This window comes from Piliocolobus tephrosceles, chromosome 15 (assembly GCF_002776525.5).
Source record: "Piliocolobus tephrosceles isolate RC106 chromosome 15, ASM277652v3, whole genome shotgun sequence".
Taxonomy (NCBI): Eukaryota; Metazoa; Chordata; class Mammalia; order Primates; family Cercopithecidae; genus Piliocolobus; species Piliocolobus tephrosceles.
The window spans coordinates 27,769,672-27,791,081 of record NC_045448.1 but is presented as its reverse complement, the minus strand read 5'-3'; the positions used below and the strand labels follow the sequence as shown (position 1 = coordinate 27,791,081).

General features: G+C 40.9%; 1 protein-coding gene across 3 annotated transcripts in view; it reads left to right on the top strand.

Annotated features, from left to right (window-relative positions):
- The window catches only part of RBKS (ribokinase), a 115,031-nt gene that overhangs the window by 57,162 nt on the left and 36,459 nt on the right, over positions 1 to 21,410 (top strand). For 2 of the 3 annotated variants that reach the window (XM_023217261.2, XM_023217263.2), the window contains exons 6-7: positions 131 to 222; positions 5,657 to 5,845. In XM_023217261.2, coding sequence (XP_023073029.1) covers positions 131 to 222; positions 5,657 to 5,845 — 281 coding nt within the window. Of the gene's footprint in view, positions 1 to 130; positions 223 to 5,656; positions 5,846 to 7,127; positions 7,252 to 21,410 lie in introns of those variants that run through there. The other variant, XM_023217262.2, reaches the window with a different exon arrangement.

The window sequence follows — 21,410 nt, the reverse complement described above, 5'->3', positions numbered from 1 at the left end:
CCGTAACTAAGTGGATATTTAACCAGATGAAGACAAAAATGAACTCAGGGATTTTCCCTACTGAATATCTGTAAATGCACCATGTTAAAAATAAAAACTAATGATCACCCTGTTTTCCATTCCTTTGTAGTGAAAACATTGTTCAATCCAGCCCCTGCCATTGCTGACCTGGATCCCCGGTTCTACACCCTTTCAGATGTGTTCTGCTGCAATGAAAGCGAGGTAAGGGTGAATTGCTTTGCTCGTTCTATGAGAAACCAAAAGTTCATGCAAGTGGGTAAAGCAAAGGGGCAGAACTAACCACATCAATTTGATGACGTGAATTCTCAGGCATGGTGAAAACGGATTTTTTCAGTTTACTGAGGTGTGGAGAAAAGGAAATTAGTATATCCTAGGGGGAAAAAAAAGGATTCTCTGCGTCACTTCCATATTCTGGCACTTATCAAACCTCAGTTAATTTTAGTCCCTTTCTTGCCCTCACACTACTGGTGTTTTGTTTTCTTTTCTAATTATTTCATATTCTGAGGACTATATTAAAGTTGCCAGGTTTAGCAAGTAAAAATGCAGGATGTCCAGTTAAATTTGAATTTCAGATGGATAATAAATAACATACCTAACAAGTTTATACTCTAAAATTACCTGTCATTTATCTTAAATTCAAATTTAACTGAGCTTCCTGTATTTTATCTGGCAACCCTAATTAGTGTACAACTCCTGGAGGATCTGCTACATTCTGTAGCAAAGACCCTGTGTCATGATGTGTCATCTGAACAGACTATCTATCAACTGGTTCAATAAGAAAGGATATTGTACCACCCTTTCTTAAATATTGTTAGGAAGAAAATTTCAATATTTCTGCTTTTTTATATGCCAGACAGCATTAGAACAGAGCTCTTGCCTGTCAGTGGGATGCAGCTATACACACTGGTGAATGCAACATGGAGAGAAAGAAATGAATGAACCGTAATAGTTAAATTTCCACTTTTTGTTTTTGAAACAGGAACTCATTGTGTCACCCAGGTTGGAATGCGGTGGTGTCATCATGGCTTACTGCAGCCTCTACCTCCCAGGTTTAAGCAGCCCACCCGCCTCAACCTCCCAAGTCGCTGGGACCACCATGCTTGGCTAATTTTTTTATTTTGTGTAGAGACTTGATTTTGCCATGTTGCCTAGACTAATCTCAAACTCCTGGGCTAAATCATTCCTCCTGCCTCAGCCTCCCAAAGTACTGGGATTACAAGCATGAGCCACTGCACCCAGCCTAATTTTCCATCTGGTTTAAAGGCTGAATAAAGGCTTTTAGGATTTCTTGACCTGTTTTCTTGATAATTTCATCTCTCAAAACATAGAGGAAACAAGAAAGAAGACTGCTACAAGGAAACTAATTTTAACAAACCACAATAGGTTATGCAATATTTTTGAGCAACCACCATGCTAGGAAGAAGGAATTGTGGGAAATAATGACCATTTCACAATAAGAGGTTAGAGTACCCTCAACTGCCAAACTGGCCTAAATTTTCCTGCTACCTACTTGAAGAGCACTCTATTTATTACTCAAATGCTCATCACACCTCAAATTACTTATTCATTTCTTCTGTCTTCTCCATTAAATTACAAGTTCTATGAGGTCAGAGACATCTGTCTTATTCACTGTTGTATCCCTGATGGCTATCCCTGTGTATATAGTTATCTATTGCTGCATAATAAACTACCTCCAAAATGTACTGGCTTACAACAGCAATAATTATTTATTGTCACTCCCAGTTTTTGTATGTCAGGAATTCACACAGGGGATAGCATGATTTGACTCTCCTGCACAATGCCCCAGGCTTCAGTTGGAAGACGCAAAAGCTGGACGTTTTCTTCACTCACATGCTTGACAGTTGATGCTGGCTTTCAGCTGGGGGCATAATGAGGTTGTTGGCCGGAATACGTAAATATGGCCTCTATGTGTGACTTGGGCTTCCTCATAGTATGGTAGCTGGGTTTCAAGATCCAGCTTCCTGAGAGAAGGAGACACCTGACAGAAGCCATGCTGGCTTTTGTGAGTTAGCTTCAGAAGTAACACGGCATCACTTCTGACTCATTCTATTGGTTTAAGCAGGAAGGTCCACCCTAGTACCCCACCCCTTACTAGAAGATTGTCATTGGCACAGTGTAAAACCAGGATTTGTGATATGATACAGGTTAATACAGTTATCTTTGGAAAATAACACCTGCTACACTGCACCTGCACATAGCTGGCACTTAGTAAATGCTTATGAAATAAATAAATGAAAGAACTCTGGTGTTTAAGGAAATTGGTCTCAGAAACTTAATGGAAGAAAGAAAAACATTAAAAGCTTAGTTCTGGGGCCAGGCGCAGTGGCTCACGCCTGTAATCCCAGCACTTTGGGAGGCCGAGGTGGGCAGATCATGAGGTCAGGAGCTCAAGACCAGCCTGGCCAACATGGTGAAACCCCGTCTCTACTAAAAATACAAAAATTAGCTGGGCGTGGTGGCACATGCCTGTAATCCCAGTTTCTGAGGAGGCTGAGGCAGGAGAATTGCTTGAACCACAACCTAGGAGGCGAAGGTTGCAGTGAGCCAAGATTGCGCCACTGCACTTCAGCCTGGGCTACAGAGAGACTCTGTCTCAAAACAAAAAAAAGTTTAATGTTCTTATTGATGAACTCTAATCACAGCAATAATGTAAATTCATGCTTATGATACTCTGCTCCAAACACAAACCATTGATATGTAAATATTAATGGAGACAAAAGATACTCACAAGCTCTAAAACAAGATAAATAACTCCACAGATCAGAAATGGAACAGCCTCACAGAGCATTCCACCCTTCATATGCTGGCTGTACACCAACCCCAGAAACAGGCAGAGGTGGTAGGAAGTTCACCCACTGTGGGTCATGGGCACTAAAAGTGTGCCACTTATAGGTGACTGGAGCCGAGCCCACGGATGGAAACCATACATGCTAGGCTGTGGCTCCCCTGCTAACAGTAAAAGGTGGAGGAACCTGCTACCCCTGCTGCCTGAAGCATATTTAAGGCTCCCAACCTGAGGAGCTAGCAGGACAGAGACACAGCCTCTGACCAAGAAGTAAACCAAGCCAACCACTGACTTAGTGACTGGACTGGCAGTAGCTCCAGAAACAGCAGAGCAAGAATTCCCTATTGCCAATATAATACCTGGTTCTGGTTTAGAGACTCTTGTGTGCCTGGCGGAAGCTACTATAAAACCACTGAGGGCCAGGCACGGTGGCTCACACCTGTAATCCCAGCACTTTGGGAGGCCGAGGCGGGTGGATCACGAGGTCAGGAGATGGAGACCATCCTGGCCAACATGGTGAAACCCCATCTCTACTAAAAGTACAAAAATTAGCCGGTTGGTGTATAACTCCCCAATGCAATCCCTCCCCCCTCCCCCCTCCCCATGATAGGCCCCGGTATGTGATGTTCCCCTTCCCGAGTCCAAGTAATCTCATTGTTCAGTTCCCACCTATGAGTGAGAACATGCGGTGTTTGGTTTTCTCTTCTTGTGATAGTTTGCTAAGAATGATGGTTTCCAGCTGCATCCATGTCCCTACAAAGGATGCAAACTCATCATGGCACAAGTATACATATGTAACAAACCTGCACGTTATGCACATGTACCCTAGAACTTAAAGTATAATAAAAAAGAAAGAAAGAAAGAAAGAGACATTTAGGTAAGTCTGATGATAGCACATGGCCCTGAAACAATGCCTTAGTCTCTGGAAAGTTTAGAGAATAAGGCAAGAACCTAGTCTCTTGGAGCTGGGATACTACAAGGGAAACAATCAAGAAATTGGGAATAAACAATGCTCTGGTCTAAAAAAAAAAAAATTAGCCGGGTGTGATGGCATGCGCCTGTAGCTGTAGTCCCAGCTACTCAGGAGGCTGAAGCAGGAGAATCGTGTGAACCCAAGAGGCAGAGGTTGTAGTGAGCTGAGATCTCCCCACTGCACTTCAGCCTGGATGACAGAGCAAGACTCTTGTCTCAAAACAAAAACAAAACAAAACAAAACAAAAAACACTGAAAAGCAGGCATCAACCAGGTGGGAGCTGAGGTGTGACAGCTTTCCAACTCACAGTGAGCAAAGTGAGCCTGCAAATGAAAAACATAATGCTACGAAGTTCACGCAGCACAATCAGCAGCCTACAGATGAATTTGCCCAAGATGAAATTCATATAATAAAACTCAGCCGGGCGCGGTGGCTCATACCTGTAATCCCAGTGCTTTGGGAGGCCAAGGCAGTTGAATCACATGAACCCAGGAGTTTGAGACCAGCCTGGGGAACATAGTGAGACCTCATCCTGTCTCTACAAAAATAAAAGATGAGCTGTGTGTGGTGGGGCATGCCTGGAGTCCCAGTATGTGGGAGGCTGAGGCAAAAGGATTGTTTGAGCTCAAGAGTTTGAGGCTGGAGTGAGCTATGATCATGCCACAGCACTCCAGCTGGAGTAATAGAGCAAGATACGGTCTCTAAATAAATAAACAAGGCAAAAAATACTTTAAAATAGTGTAATTAAGATTAACATTCATTATGAAAGAAGAAAAAATTTTGTGAAAGAAACACAGAATTGAAGCAACAACGTGTGAATATGAAAAACAACCAATTAGAAGTCGTGAAAACCTAAATAGTCACGGAAACGTTTTTAAATCACTCAGTAGAAAAATAAACATTAGAATGGAATAAAAAATTAGTATATTGAAAGAGAAATTGGGAGAAAAATACGGATCTTGTTGAAAGCTCCCTCATTTTACAGATCGTAATTGATGTGGGGAAGGTCACAGACTGAGTGAGTAGGCAAGGTCTCCTGAATGCCAGGGCGTTGCTTTTTCTGCTACCTGTCAGTACCTCTCCTAATCTGCTTCCATCTTCTCTGGCAAAAACAAACGAAAGAAACGAGTAGTCTGCAAACATGGAAAGCAAAAACTAGAAATTTGAGAAGAGGGGTTATGGCCCAAGAGAGGCTTGGAAGAATTATGTCCTTAGGTGCCAAACTTATAGGTGCAATTTATACCAAAATCATTGGCAGTGGCCCTTTCCTTTCTCCTTTCCTGCCTCCCCTCCAACCCTCTTTTTTTTTTTTTTTTTTTTTGATAGAATTTCCTTTGTTGCCCCTAACTCTTTATTAAAATTATTATATGTGCAGAAAAGCTGAATGAACAACTACCTTTCACCTAAACATTTGTTAACATTTTGCTGTATTTGCTTTTCCTCTTCCCTGTGTGTACTTAGTTTTGTTTTTGTTGAAACGTAAGTGAAAAAAAGTATTTTGTTGTTGAGAATAAGTTGCAGACAACATGATACCTCACCCCAAATACTTCGGCATACATCTCCTAAGAGGAACCACAGTACCATTATCACACCTAAGAAGATTGTCAGTAATTCCATACTATCATCTAATATCCAAGCCACATTCAAATTTCCCCAGTCGTCCCAAGAATGTCTTTTATAGATTGTTTTTGTCATCACTGTTATTGCTTTATTTTCCTGTACCAGTATCCATCAAGGTTCCCATTGCATTGGTTGTTACAAAAAAGAAGGGAGACATTTTCTAGAAAAACAAATCTGGAAGTAGATCCAGGTTACTTATTTTCACCACTGTTTCTGTTGACTTTTGTGTATTCCAGGCTGAGATTTTAACTGGCCTCACAGTGGACAGCGCTGCAGATGCTGGGGAGGCTGCATTAGTGCTCTTGAAAAGGGGCTGCCAGGTGGTAATCATTACCTTAGGGGCTGAGGGATGTGTGGTGCTGTCACAGACAGAACCTGAACCAAAGCACATTCCCACAGAGAAAGTCAAGGCTGTGGATACCACGGTAAGTTTTAAAATTTAAGAATCATGTTTAGCCCTTGAAAATTGTTACTTAGTAACTAATTAGATGCTGCACCTGAATTTTTGGATAATGAAATAAAGGCCTAGTAAGTGATATGGTGAAAGAGAAGAACAACCAGGCAGGGGAACTGTGTTTTAATCCCTCTCTAACTCTCTGTGGGACTTCATGCAAGCAACTTGACCTCTCTGAGACGTCGTTTCCTCATTCATAAAATCAGAATAGCAGTAAAATTATACCTGTATTACCTATATTCATTCATTTATCCAGTCATTCATTCAACAAATAGGGATTTGTGGAATACCTATGGTGTCCCAGATATATGATAGTTGCTGGGGATATAGCAATAAATAAGGCAAAGTCTCTGCCCTCATAGGGCTTAGATTCTAGACAGTGAACAAGTAGCTGTGTCTTACAAGCTTCTCATGTGAAATGAACAACAAGGAGCACTGGTTAAGCAGAGATCATTCTTTTAACCAACAGATTCTAGCAGCTAACATTTACTGCATGCTTGCCGTGTCTCTTTTGCATACATCTCATTTAATCTTTAAACAATTCTATGGGACAGGTATTATTTCCATTTTGCAGATGAAGAAACTTATACAGGATCACATTGCTGGTAGGTAACAGAGCTAGAGATTCGAAACTAGGCATATGGACTCCACACACACATGTTTTGTGTAAGGTGCTGTGCTAAGGACCAGTGTGCTAGGTGAACAAGCCATGGCTACAGAGTAGGAATGAAAAGGAAACAAGTTAGAAAAAAGACTCATGGTTCCCCTAAAGCTAGGGAAACACAAATTGTTTGTTTATTGTTAGAATTCAGAAGAGCTTGCCAGGCGCCACTTCATGCCTGTAATCCCAGCACTTTGGGAGGCTGAGGTGGGCGGATCACAAGGTCAAGAGATTGAGAACATCCTGGCCAACGTGGTGAAACCCCGTCTTTACTAAAAATACAAAACTTAGCTGGGCATGGTGGTGCACACCTGTAGTCCCAGCTACTTGGGAGGCTGAGGCAGGAGAATCACTTGAACCCAGGAGGCGGAGGTTGCAGTGAGCCGAGATTGCACCGCTGCACTCTAGCCTGGTGACAGAGCAAGACTCCGTCTCAAAAAAAAAAAAAAACAGAATTCAGGAGAGCAGGAGAGCGGACTAGAAAAGTAAGTAAACTAGACTTGAGGAAGAATAAACATTTTAGGGTTTTTATTTAGAAGAAACTGATAGATAATTATTCATAAAATATATTTTGGTGTGTTTTTATGCTTAGAAGCGACTTCAAAATGTGGGTCATTATGAAAAAAGAAGGCTGAGGGGATCTGATGAAGTTTTGGATGTGAATATACACTGAAAAATATTCAAGTGCAAGAAATGGTTATGTGACATGAAATTAACATCCTGGTTGCCTTTCAAAATGTGCTTTACCAGGTATTTGATAAAGTGTGCTTGGTGTTGCTATTGTCTTCATATTTAGTCATTTCTGAAACTATTAGTTTATTTTCTGTTTGTCAAGGACAAGAACCTGTATTTGAGGGGACCCTTAGTTCTGAAATCGATCCTCCGTTAGACTAACACTACTTTAAGTCCTGACCTAAAGTGAAAAGACTCTGTGCATCTCCTGCTAAAAGTGAAATGAGAGTTCCTCAAAGACCTACGTAGATGCACAGAAGTAGCTCAGCCCCTATTCTCAGTGTCCATGTTAGTTACTACCCCTTTGGGTTGTAAGCACCAGAAGCACAACTCAGGCTTATGCAGGAAAAAAGGATTTATTTGTTGCATATAATTGCAAAGTGTAAAGATATGGCAGAATGCAGAGGTTGAACAGTGTCATCCAGGCAAGTCAGGTCACTTGCTCGCTGGCGCCCTCCCTGTCAGCTCTGCCCTCCTCATAGTGGGCTGTGAGCTCAGGTGGGTCCACTCCCTGCCCACACTGTGCCTCATGTCATGTCCCTGTCCCTGGTTTCAGATTCAAATCACTCTTATCAGAGGATAGGGAAGTGGATGCTGACAAGAAAACAGTAGAATGTCTAGTGTGTTTTAATATATCTAGAGATTTTTCATTTTCTTGCAGAATTTGAAGATGAACTATTAATTAGTACATAGGAAACTGAGGAAAATGTTTAAGTAAAGCAAATTTTCCCTTCTAGGTAATCTAGAACCTAAGGGGAAAAAGTATGATGAAGTGAATATAATCTTTGTACATGACGTGGCTATAAATGCTATAAATGCATAGTCATAACAATGTAAATGCCAATTCTAGATTTAACCAAAAATGGAGATTAGAATAATATTGTGAAGATGGGAGGATAAAGTAAGTGTGCATTTGCACACGGGGAGACATAAAACTAAATGCTCATCTTCCATAATTGGAACTCAAGAGATAATATCTAAAATTGACTTTTTTTTTTTTTTTTTTTGAGACAGGTTCTCACTCTGTTGCCTAGACTTGAGTGCAGTGGCTCCATCTTGGCTCACTGCAACCTTTGCCTCCCAGGCTCAGGTGATCATCCTACCTCAGTCTCCTAAGTATCTGGGACTACAGGTACACGCTACCATGCCTGGCTAATTTTTATATTTTTAGCAGAGACAGGGTTTTGCCACATTGCCCAAGATGGTCTCAAACTTCTGGGCTCAAGCAGTCCGCCCACCTCAGCCTCCTAGAGTGCTGGGATTATAGGCAGTGAGCCACCATGCGCAACCCTAAAGCTGGTTTTCTAAAAGCAGTATAAGTTTATTGCCAGAAACATCAGATAATTACCAGAAGAAACCACTAAAAGAATTTAAAGTATTTGCCTCATGAAAATGGGAATGGAGAGAGATTGGGCATTTATACTTAAACCTTACATGAGTCCACAAAAACTTGTATGTGAATGTTCATAGCAGCATTATTCATAATAGCCAAAAATTGGAAAGAACCCAATGTTTATCAGCAGATGATGGATAAACAAATTGTGGTATATCCATACAATGGAATATTATTCAGCCATTAAAAAAAATACTGATATATACAACAACATGGATGAAGCTCCAAAGCATAATGCTAAGTGAAAGAAGCTAGATACAAAGGATTATATATTATATGATTCCATTTAAATGAAATATTCAGAATAGATCATTCCATAGATACAGAGCATAGATGGGTGGTTGCCAGGGACTAGGGGGAGGAGGAATGGGGAGAAACTGCCTAATGGGTAAGGAGTTTTACTTTAGAGTAATGGAAATGTTTTGAAACTAGATAAGAAGTTGGTGATAGTACGACATTGTGAGGATACTAAATGCCCTGAGTTATTTATGTTAAAATAGGTAAATTGTTAAATAATGATTTTTTAAAAGGAATGAAGTACTGATTCATGCTATGACATGGATGCACCTTGAAAACATACTACTAAGTAAAAGAAGCCAGGCATAAGAGGTCACATATTATGATTTTATTTCTATGAAATATCCAGAATAGGTATTATAAATCCATAGAGACAGGAAGTCAACTGATGGTTGCTGGGAGGGGATGGAGAGTGACCACTAATGAGTATGGAGTTCCTCTCTGGGGTGATGAAAATGTTCTGGCATCAGTGGTAATAGTTGGACAAGCTTGTGGATAATAGTAAAGAACACTAAAGCATACCCTTTTAAAGAGTGAATTTTATGATGCATGAATTATATTTCAAACAACAACGAAAAAGCTCCACCTAAGCAATTCACTCATGAATGGATATTCGTGATAAAGACTCTCCACTAAATTGCCCTACTGAATATATGTGAGTGGACTCTCGGCATCCCCCAGGTGGAGCAGCAGTGACACTGACAGGAACCAGGGTAGCGATTTTCTGGGTCTAGAATCTTCCTCATCTTTTTTATGCTATCTTCGTCCTCTCATCCAGCACTTTCATTATTAAAATTCTTACCTGTTCTGCACACGGCTATGCAGCCTGTTCGTAAATCTGATAAAGAGAAGATAATTCACGTGGCGAGTGAGAAGCTCCCAGGGAGGCATTTTCTTCTGAACAAATGGGCTCTCTCACTTTTCTGTGAGGAGGGTATTATTTGCTCTCAGTCGGTATGTAACCTTCTCGCTTTTCTCTTCCTCCTAATCCCTTATTAAAAAGTCATGGGTGACATGGATAGTGGAAACATCTTTAGTTTGTTGGCGTGTTGTCCACTCGAGGCAGACAGCCTGCCCTAGAAGAAGCCATTTCCCGTTCTACGTCAGTGCTTCTGCAGACTGCTATATTCAGTTTTGCCTCACTGTTAATAGTTGAATATATCACTTCTATTTTTACATCTGTTTTTCCCGTTGTACTAGAGTGAGATGGTGGCAGTAGCTGCAGATGTCCTCAGCTCAGTTTGGAAGACATGGCAGATGTGTCTTTTCTCCCATTTCTACATGTTATCTGAATCTCAGCCTCCAAATGACAGAGCGTGCATGTCCGCGCTCTGTTCTTCCACACTGAATGTTAGGGGGTTTGCCTGCTTGCGTTTGGGATTGCACTAAACACTCCATAGTCAGAGACACACACCTAAGCATAGTATATTTTAGGATTATTGTGCTACTGTGATACATTATAACATTAGTTATCCCTGACTTATAAGCGCTGAAATTCTTGACATATAAATTGCTTTTCTTTATGTAAATGGTTAAGTCCTGGAATCTACAATAACACTCTCAAGAATTTAGTCCATAGGCTAAATCTGTCTTCTCAAGAATCACTCACTCTGTAATAATGTGTGGGTATGTAAGTAAGCTGAGAACAAACAAAAGCCAGGGACACAGGAAATACATCTTTCCTGTTCTTTATTCTCCTTTCTATCCTTCACATTTGAGTCCTGTAGTGTTCAGAGCTGCTGATGAGGCACTAGGCAGTGGCAGCCAGCTGCATGGGTGTCCCATAACTACTCAGGGCTTGAGAGTTAACTCTAAATTAGGATTGCACCAGTAAGAAGTAGAGATAATTTCTGTTAAAGTTTGCATGGAAGCACTTTCTTAGGATGAGGTGATTGCTGGGGCTGGCTGGTTACTCACAGGTTTCCCAGGTGACCCCTTGTATTCCTCTCATCCTGGGTTCTGGCCCACAGCCATCCCAGCTGTCTCAAGGATAGGGTTAATGGATCAACCTCTTAGGCCCCATCCAGTCTGACAGTTCAATCTTTGAAAACCTAGCATCTGAGGGGCCATTACTCCCGACTTGGTGTGACCTTTCCTCCACCCTGCATTCTCCTCTCCCCACCCTTGTCATTTCCACCAGTGGAAAGTCAAACTAATATTACAAAATGTACTTAGAACTAATGAATTGAGGTGATCTCAAGAGGTGTTTCTCAACGCAGGCAACCTGAGGCCCTGTTCCCTGCTTAGCCATAGTCCTGCTGGGAGGACTGAATACTCAGCAGTTCTTGCATGAGTACTGCCAGTAATAGTCTCTGTGACTCTCCTTGAACCGTGTTTCCCCAGCAGACTACTCTTCTTCTTCTCATCTCCTTCTTTCTGATCAACATATACTTTCTTTGCATGTGGTAATTAGGTGAGTTTCTGAGGGGATTTGTGGCTCAGAAGCCATTTTGTCCTTGAATAGAGACTTTGCACATTTCTGTCCAGAAGCTTCTGTTATAGCCAAGATGTTTTGGTGTCCCTTACTGTTGATTGGCAATACTTGAGAAAGGGCTGGGTGAGTAAAATAATATGGTTTTAAAAATGGTCAAATCTTAGCTGCTAAAGAGGTAACTGTAAAGTAATAAGGCTAATTTTGAACTGCTCTGTCAAATTTTTTATCCAAGAACTGACTGTTGTTTCCTTCAAACCTTGACTTTAAGAGACTTACTCTGATACAGCTACTACTCAAAGTGCCTTTGGAAATCCTCTCTCAGAATTGCCTTGAGAGCCTTCATTATCACCTTTATTCCACTAATCACTTTTTCTACTTGTGAAATTAATACATACTTTAGTGTTCAAGGGGGGAAGGAGAGCAGCAACACAGAAAGGTATTAAGAAGAAAGTCAAGTATCCATGATCCTTCCACTTAAAAGTGATTGTTAACCTTTGGGTGTAAATCCTTCCAGATTTTTTTCTATGCATAGTCATACACTTTTGAATATCTACTTACAGACAATTTGAACATTTGCAATATTATAGGATTAATATGTATAATTGCACATATTACAACCAGAAAATTACAACTACAAAATAGTGTAAATACAACTAAAAAAATCAAGTATTTCTCTAGAATAATATAAACAGGCAAGTCACTGAAGAAGAAATATGAAAAAAATAAATGAGACAATGCTTAACCTCATTAGAAGTCAGGAATATGCACATTAACATAACAGTGAGGTCCTCTGTATTGCCCATAAGGTTGGCCAAAATTAAAATTTGAGAATGTTTAAGTCCAAATAGATCACAAAACAAATATTATACAGTCACGTAATTATGGTGGGAATGTAAATTTCTACAGTGTTTCCAGAGGGGCAATTTGACAGTACTAATCTTTTTTTTTTTTTTTTTTGTCTTTTTGAGATGAAGTTTTCCTCTGGTTGACCAGGCTGGAGTGCAATGGCTCAATCTCAGCTTGCTGCAACCTCTGCCTCCCCAGTTCAAGTGATTCTCCTGCCTCAGCCTCCCAAGTAGCTGGAATTATAGGCGTGCGCCACCACTCCCTGCTAATTTTTTGTATTTAATAGACACAAGGTTTCACCATGTTGGTCTGGCTGGTCTTGAACTCCTGACCTCAGATGATCCACCCACCTTGGCCTCCCAAAGTGCTGGGATTACAGGCGTGAACCACCACGCCCAGCTGACGGTACTAATCTTTAAAATATACTTTCCCTTTGAAAATAGTAAATCTTGGCTAAGCATGCTGGCTCACACCTGTAATCCAAGCACTTTGGGAGGCTGAGGCAGGAGGATTACGTGAGGCCCAGAATTCAAGACCAGCCTGGGCAACATAGCAAGACCCTGTCTCTATAAAAAAAAAAAAAAAAAAGAAAGAAAGACAGAAAATAGTAAATCTCCTTCTAAGAGTCTGTCCTACAAAAATGCTCACATACACGAATATTTGTACAAGAATGTTTAATTCAACTTTGTTTGCAATAACCAAAAATTGAGGTGTGTCTTCCTAATCGTCAATAGAAAAAGGGTAAATATTAATAATAATGTAGTGCCATTTACTTGAAAGTAACTCTCTAGCTATCTCTAAGTAAATGCATTTTAAAATCTGGAAAGAACCTCACTAGCTGTTATGATCATTATTCATGGGAAGGGGTATAGGCTGGGGAGAAGGTGTTATAAAGGGGGACTTCTGTCTACTCCATACTCCACTGAATTATTTCAGTTTTTCCATAAGCCTGTATTTTTCATGTATTACTTTATAATTTGAAATAAATATGACTTTGGGACATGGCCAAAAGCTGTTTGGAGCCATATCTAGCAAGTAAGATCGGTGATGCCATTTCTCTGAGGGTGTACTGGGCATTATCCTCACAAAGAACCTCTCAAGCAGTTCATAATCTTCATATAACTGGGCCAAGGAGCCCCTTGACGTAGGACAACCTCTGAATGGATAGACTCCTGGTGCCAAAAATATAGATCTCCATTACCTTCCTATTGAGGGCACTTAAGGCTCCTTCAGTCTGGTTAGTTTATTATATACTTTGCAAGGTTTTTTTTCTTAATCTTTTTAAAGAAATCATTCCTCAGAAAACATGTTATTTTATACAGTTCTTCTTGGAAATACCAGAATAAATGTCAAAGCATCACTGTTTCTGATCGTCATTCAAATGTACAGCAGATCTTCAGACAAATTTTCCTCATGTTCAGGTTTTCTGAATGAATGAATCTGCTTATAGATTTCCATTTAACTCTTCAACCCTCAGTCTCACAATTAGTCATACCTTGAGTGATCTTAACTCTGGCTTTTGCCACATTGCTTGGTCTTCAGTTGATGGATTATCTGGAGTTGTAAAAGGGACCAGCCAATAGGTGATGTCTCATGTTTAGGTATTTGGTAGTTCACGTACTTCATCTCCCATTTGAAACAGTCGTGAATGGAATGGCTCATGAGAGATGGAGGAACATGTAACACCATGCTGTGGACTGAATTGCGTTCCCACCAAAATTCATATGTTGAAGCCCTAACGCCCAATGTGACTGTATTTGGAGATAGGGAAAGAAAGCAATGGTTAAATGAGGTCATAAGGGTAGGGTCCTGGTCCGATGGGATTAGCATCCTTATAAGGAAAGACACCAGAGAGCTCGCTCTCTCGCTCTCTCCCTTTTTTCTCTCTCTATCCTCTGCATGCACACAGAGTCATGTGAGCACACAGCAAGATGGTGGCCAAGAAAAGAGGCCTCAGAATGAAACCTACTTTGCCAGTACTTTGATCTTGGACTTCCCAGCCTCCAGAACTGTGAGAAATAAATTTCTATTGTTTAGGCTGTTCAGTCCATGTTATTTTGTTATAGCAGACCCTAGGAGCCTAATATATACATGGAGTCAAGTGAAGGTGCTTCAGAAGTGACCTGAAGTGAATGCTAGAAAATTGGCTGTTCTGTAAGGAGAAAATAATCCAAAGCAAACTAAGAGGACTGGCCTAAATCATCATTTTGGTGAAATACCTCAAGGATTTTTGCATATGGTTTAACTGTAGTCATCAGTCCCAGTGGCTAAGAGCAGATGATGGCCTGAGTTCTAACCCTGATTTAGCCATTAACCAGTGGTGCTGCTTTGGGCAAATGATTTCTTATGTTAGGGGCTCAGGTTGTTCACCCAAGCATGATGTGTCTGGTGTGGCTGATCTCTGAGGCACCTCTGACCTCTGAAATTCCTTGATTCATTAGCCTCTGAAATTAGATTCTTTGGGGACATGAGGATTCTTTAGGCTAACAATAAAAGCTGGGCACCACTCTGTGCCAGGCATCATGCTGGACTCTATGCATTACTTCACATCCTCAGAACAACCTGCAGGATGAGTTTTTGACTATTTGAGGGAGGAGGCAACTGTGGTTCTCAAAGGTTACTTGGCCTGCCCAAGGGCCTACAGCTGGTAAGTTGGCAGAGCCAGGATTGATTTTAAGTTGGTCGGTCTGCCTATCTGTCTGTCTCCAACACCCATGGACTTGCTACCTCACTCACCACACTGTCTTTTGATTTGGTGACAGTCTGCCTACCCTTCACTCTCCCTTATTTGGCTTTCCAGCACTGACTTTCCTTGTCACTTCTCATGATACAGGCTTCTTTTCTGTAGTTCTTCAGAAGCGGCCAGATCTTGAAAAGGCCTTGCTTACTTTGTACAGTACACTGCAGCCTCATTTAAATGAAATAATCCATGTATACCCTGAGAACAGTACCTAGCACATGTAAGCACTCAGTATGTGTTAGTTCTCACTAGTACATCCCTGTGTATCTGATTGTTCACTTTACCACTTTATGGATCATTTGGGTACCAGGTAGCGTAGACCAGGAGCTTGTATCACCCACCATTAAGCAGAATGAATATTCTCTTGGCTCTGTACATTAGTACAATGTACCATGATGCAACTCCAGCTTCTTCCTACCATGGTAAGGAGCAGGACCACATGGTGATATGATTTGGCTCTGTGTCCCCACCCAAATCTCATCTCGAATTGTAATCCCCAGGTGTCAAGGGAGGGACCTGGTGGGAGGTGATTGGATTATGAGGGCACTTTTTCCCGTGCTATTCTTGTGATAGTGAGTGAGTTCTCACGAAATCTGATGATTTTATAAGGGGCTCTTCTCCCTTCCCTTCACACGCTGTATCTCACCTGCTGCCATGTAAGATGTGCCTACTTGTCACTTGTCATGATACAGGCATCTATAATTGCTCCTTTTCTGTAGATCTTCAGAAGCTGCCAGATCTTGAAAAGGCCTTGCTTACTTTGTACAGTACACTGCAGCCTCATTTAAATGAAATAATCCTTGTATACACTGAGAACAGTGCTTCCTTCCACCGTGATTGTAAGTTTCCTGAGGCCTCCCCAGCCATGCGGAACTATGAGTCAGTTAAACCTCTTTTCTTGATAAATTACTCACTCTTGGGTATTTATAGCAGTGTGAAAATGGACTAATACACATGGACAGTGATTTGCAGGATCATGCCCATTCCAGACAGCAAAGGTTCTGGAACAACTCATGTTCTTTCATTTTCATCATTGAATGATCAAACCTGGAGGAGAGGTGCACTACTCTCAAAGACTATAACCAAATCATTTTTTCTTTAAATTTATTTAAGTAGGAGCTAAACTATAAAGGTTAGTGAAAATGTGATTCTATTTTTTAACATTCACAAACTAACTTTTTAGTTGAGGCAACCTCCTGCCCATCCTTAAGGTTCATCTCAGAGAGTTCTCTTTGGGCAACCCCACTGCTTAGTACAATGCTTGGCATATAATAACAGGCCCTCTGCAAATAATAAAAGAGTTCTAGTTCCTTCTGGGAAAGTAACTAGTTTGAGTGTTAAGAGTCGCTTACCCCTCCCTGAGCCTTAGTTTTCTCAGGGGACTAGGGGATCAATTGGATTTCTTACATTCTTTAGGTTCTACATTTAAGATGCCCAGGGAAACAATAATCTTAGATATAAATGCTCCCTATAAATGATTTGCAAACAGAATAATTACCCGGTTTTCCATTTTTAAACATATCCTTAGATTGTTTTATCTACAGTCATACAAAGGCCAGGCCAAAATAAGTTACAGAGAGTGCACAACATCTCTGAAATCGTCATCATAGAATAAAGAAAACCCAAATGAAGTTCCGAAATAGCCCTGTTAACCTTAGAAATGATATTAGTAAAACTCTGCAGACTCTGGTGGCTAGAAAAAATGAAGAAGACAAAAAGAAGTTCACTGACTGTAAGGAAAGGACAGAGGACAAGGTAATTGCAGAAGAGATGGATAGACAAGGCACAAGACATCTGTCATGCCCAGGGGGCCATATTAGCTCTATTACATTACTTCCACATCAACAGATCACCTCATTTATTAGCTAATCAGGCAGAATTCAATATTTTAAATTATCTTTCTTAATCCTGCATGTGATCAGTTGAATACCCAGGGCTCCAGAAATCTAATTGTAACTGCTTACCAGAAATGTCATCTTCACTTTGAGGAATTGAACCAGGGCCAAATCTAAGGCTGTTTTCTCCATTTTCCCAAGGTACTGTCCCACGGTCAGACCTGGACATGCGTGTACATGTGACTACCGCCCAACAGCTTAGGGGCTCCCTGAGGAGATGTGGGCCCCTGGCCCTGCTTCAGAACGCAAATATGGCCAGGGACTGAAAGAGGAATATGGTAGTAGAGAAGAGGGGTATGGAAGTGGATGTAGAGTACAGAAAAGGAACTGTTGTTTCAGCCTTGGAAAAAGTCAAGAGAGGACTAAATCTAGATTTAGAATGTTCTGTGGGCCTAGACATAAAATAGTCCCTCTGCCCAGTAAGAGGGGATTGTATAAGGTTATAGGATCTTGCTTACCCATCTACGATTAGGATTTCGCTTCCTCTTAGCTTCCTACATCTAACCCCACCTGTCCACCCTCCTTAAGCTTCTAAGGCATTGGTGTGATAATATGGCAGTGAGCCTGGGGTCTACTCCTCACCCATCTTCCTGGGATGTTGTAATGGTGTTCTCAGGAGCAAACCTGCCAGGACAACACAATAGATTTTCTAAGTGGTTTCCATTGAGTGACAGTGTTTCTAGGGTAGACCTGAAATTATGAGGAGGTGAAAAAAACCACCTAGAGCCAGGTGCGATGGTGCATACCTGTAATCCAGCACTTTGGGAGGCAGATGTGGGCAGACTGAACTCAGGAGTACAAGACCAGCCTGGGCAACATGGCAAAACCCGGTCTTGGCCAAAAAAAGTTAGCCAGCATGGTGGCACACATCTGTAATCCCCACTACCTGGGAGGCTGAGGCAGGAGGATCACTTGAGCCTGAGAGACCAAGGCTACAGTGAGCTGAGATCATTCCACTGTACTCCAGCCTGGGCAACAGTGAGACCCTGTCTCAAAAAAAGAAAAAAAAAAAAATGCCCAGAGCCAAACCATAGAACCCATGACAGTGGGAGCCATGCCTTTGCCCTCAATGGCCATTATTGCTGATAGAGTTGAACAAGGGAATAGAAAAAGAGGTGTCTGGTTCATAGCTTGCTGAACTCTGCCCTTTGTATAAAAGTGTGTGCGTGTGTGTGTGTGTGTTGTAGGTTAATGGTGTGTATACTTTGCTTGTCTATGTTGATGGCATGTACTGTGAATAAACAGTTAATTGCATGAATGCCATGTGCTTATGTGTACGTGCGTGTGAAAAGAATGTACTGCTGTGGGACAGAGTTTAAAGCAGCTATAAAGCAATTCATTCTTGCTTTCCTCTTCCTATTTCAGTTCCTTTAAGAACAAATACAAAAGTGTTCTATACTGTGGTACAGCCCCTGAAAAAGTTATGGATTTGGAGATCAAAAGGATCCAGAGATTAGGTGAAGTATATCTCCCCTAAGAGATGCTCTAAAAACTGAAAATGTTATATTGTTTTCTTTCCTTGGTCAAGCAAAACAAATTAGAAAAAGAAAGATTATAGTGACATCTGCTAGGTGTCTTCCCCATGACTGTCCTGTTCCCAATTAGGAAAATCTTTTCCCTTCGTTTAGTATTCTCTTTAACTTTTAGTGTTAGTATGTAGGAATCTAATTGTTTAGATCAGGTTGTATGTGACTATAATTTGCATCAAATACATACATTTATTTCTCCCCTCACTAGTCCAAGCCAAATCAGATTGCCTCTCTTTCCTTCCTTCCTTTCCTCCTTTTATTCTTCCTTCCTTCAAATGATGAAATATTTCAACCACACTGAACTGTATAGAGAATAATATCATGAACATCCATTGACTCACCACCTAGCTTTATTAATTTTTAACATTTTGCTATTTTTGCTTCTGATAGTTTTTAAGAAATAAAATATTACAAACACACTGTGACTCCTGTGTTTAAGACGCTTAGTGTTACGAAGAAGTTAGCTTTTTTTCTTTTAAGAGATTGGGTCTCACTTTGCCACCCATGCTAGAGTGCAGTGGCACCATCATAGTTCACCGTAGTCTCAAACTCCTGGGCTCAAGCCATCCTCCCACCTTAGCCTCCTGAGTAGCTGGGACCACAGGCATATACCATTATGCCCAGCTGATTTTTTTTTTTTTTTTTTCTAGAGCTGGAGTCTTCACTTTGTTGCACAGCCTTGTCTCATACTCCTTCCTGGTTTCAAGCAATCCTCCCACCTCAGCCTCCCAAAGTGCTGGAAATACAGGCATGAGCCAACACGCTGAGCCAGAACTTAGCTATTAATAATACATTTGAAGACAGTATTCGTTTATTAAAATGTCTCTTGTTCTTTGCCATTTTGCAGTTTTACTACAGGGAACCTAGATCTGAATTTATTTATACTGCTTATGACTCTTCTTCCTGAATCTCAGTATTTATGTTTTTCGTCAATGCTGAAAAACTCACAACCATTTTCTCTTATTGTTGCCTTTCCCCTATTTTCTCTGGGAACCCTGTTAGATATTCATTCTCTCTCTCTCTCCCTCTCTCTCTGTCTCTTTCTCTCTCTCTCCACATATATATAGATAGAGATATATAGATAGAGATATATGTAGACCTTCTATTTCTATTCTTCATGTCTTTTAAATTTTGTCTCTTCCATAATTTCCATATCCTGGTCTCTCAGTGCTATATTCTGGGTTATTTCTTCAGGTCTTTTGCCCAGTTCATTAATTGTCTTTTTAGCCATGTCTGATTTGTTTAGAAACCTGTTTTTGTGTATAGAAACCACATATTTTATTTCTAAAATTTCCATTTGATTCTATCTCAAACCTGCCCATTCTTTCATATGGTAGATTCTTATTTTAAAATTTCTTATTTTGTCTTTAATCATTTTAAACATATATCTGTAGTTTCTTTTAGCTGACTCTATTATCTGAAATTGCTGAGGACTAATTTCATGTCTAACTGTTTACTCTGTTTCATGGTAGATTGTTTTGTCATATGTTTTATAGTTATGGGCTGTGAGCTTATCTTCAGTGGTACTTTATCTCTGAGAATCCTATGTAGTCTAGGTTGAAGGTATTTCTTGCCAGAGAAATTTGCCTTTGCTTCTGCCTGCTGCCCCAGGAGTATCCCTAGCTGAGGAATACTTTTATTTTGATCTCTTGGCTTGTGAATTTCTGGCCACACAGGTAGTATAAATTTCAAAACCCAAACTGCCTAAAAACAGGATCACGTTACAAAGTCTCAGTAATAGGATTTGTTGCTGATTCTCTGAGCCGGTGCTGGAATTTTTTTTTCCTGGTTCATCTTTTCTGTAGGAGTCTTAGTTCCAGCATTCCACTTTGCTTGAAACCCACCTTTTGTCCCAACATGGCCCTTAAAACTGAAGCCCCAAGATTAGCAGGACCAGCACACTGCTTGGATGGCCATAGTTTATGCTCTCGCCAGGCTAGTTTTTAGAACTCTCTTTGTTTTTGGACTCTGGGAAAATCTTAATTCTATTTTTTAGATATATTAATAGTAATAAGGTTTCTGTTTTATCCCAGAATTCTGAGTATCTTGTAGAAGGAGAGTTTTCAGAACTCTAGGCTACAACATTGCTACAAAGAGAAGCCTAAATTGGGTTTCTTCACAGGCAGTGATCACAGTCAGGGTCCTCAGGCTGCCTTTCATCTTATTCTCAGAGCATCGTGGGAGTTCCAAGACTAATGATACAAAAGCGACCTCTAGAACTGAAAACAGTTCCTTAAGAAATAGGAAATACCCTATTGGAAAGAATGGCAAAATGGAATGAGGCATATCCCACTGTATACTTTCTTATTCAGCACACTTTGAATTTCCCACATGCCACACAGTGGATATACACTGGTATACCAGGGACACACCGACACAATAAGACAGTCCCTGGCCACAAAGAGCTTGGAATCTAGAAGAGTGCATAGTCCATACAGTACATAGTCCATACAGAATGAGAAGTCTCATGGTGATGTAGTGGAGGGAGCCCACCTAGCCTGAGGAGCCCAGGGAAGCTGTTTGAGAGGGTAAGGGGAGGAGCCGAGCTGAAGGATAAGGCAGAGGCCGCTTGGTAAAGTGGCACCCAGGCAGAGGCTGCAGCTCATGAAGCAGCTAAAGGGAGCATGGCGTATTTGTGCTGCTTCAAATAGTTCTGTTTGGAAAGACCTGAGTACAAAGGAGAATGGGAAAGGATGAGGTGGAGAGGTGGCAGGGTTGGGTTGTAAAAGGTCTCCTTTGCCACTTCGGGGAATTCACACTTCTGAGGGCAATGGGGAGCCATGTAAGCAAGGGATGCATTTGATCAGATTTATACTGTATAAAAAGATTAATATGGCTGCTGTATGAAGAATAAATTGGAGTTTACAAGACTGGCGTCAGGGAGAACAGTCCAGAGACTGTCGTATTGATCTGGGTGAGAGATGGTGGCAGCCTGGACTAGGGAAGTGGAAATGGGGATTCTGAGAAGTGGGTTTGAGAGCTCATGGGAATTCAGATGACATAAAGATA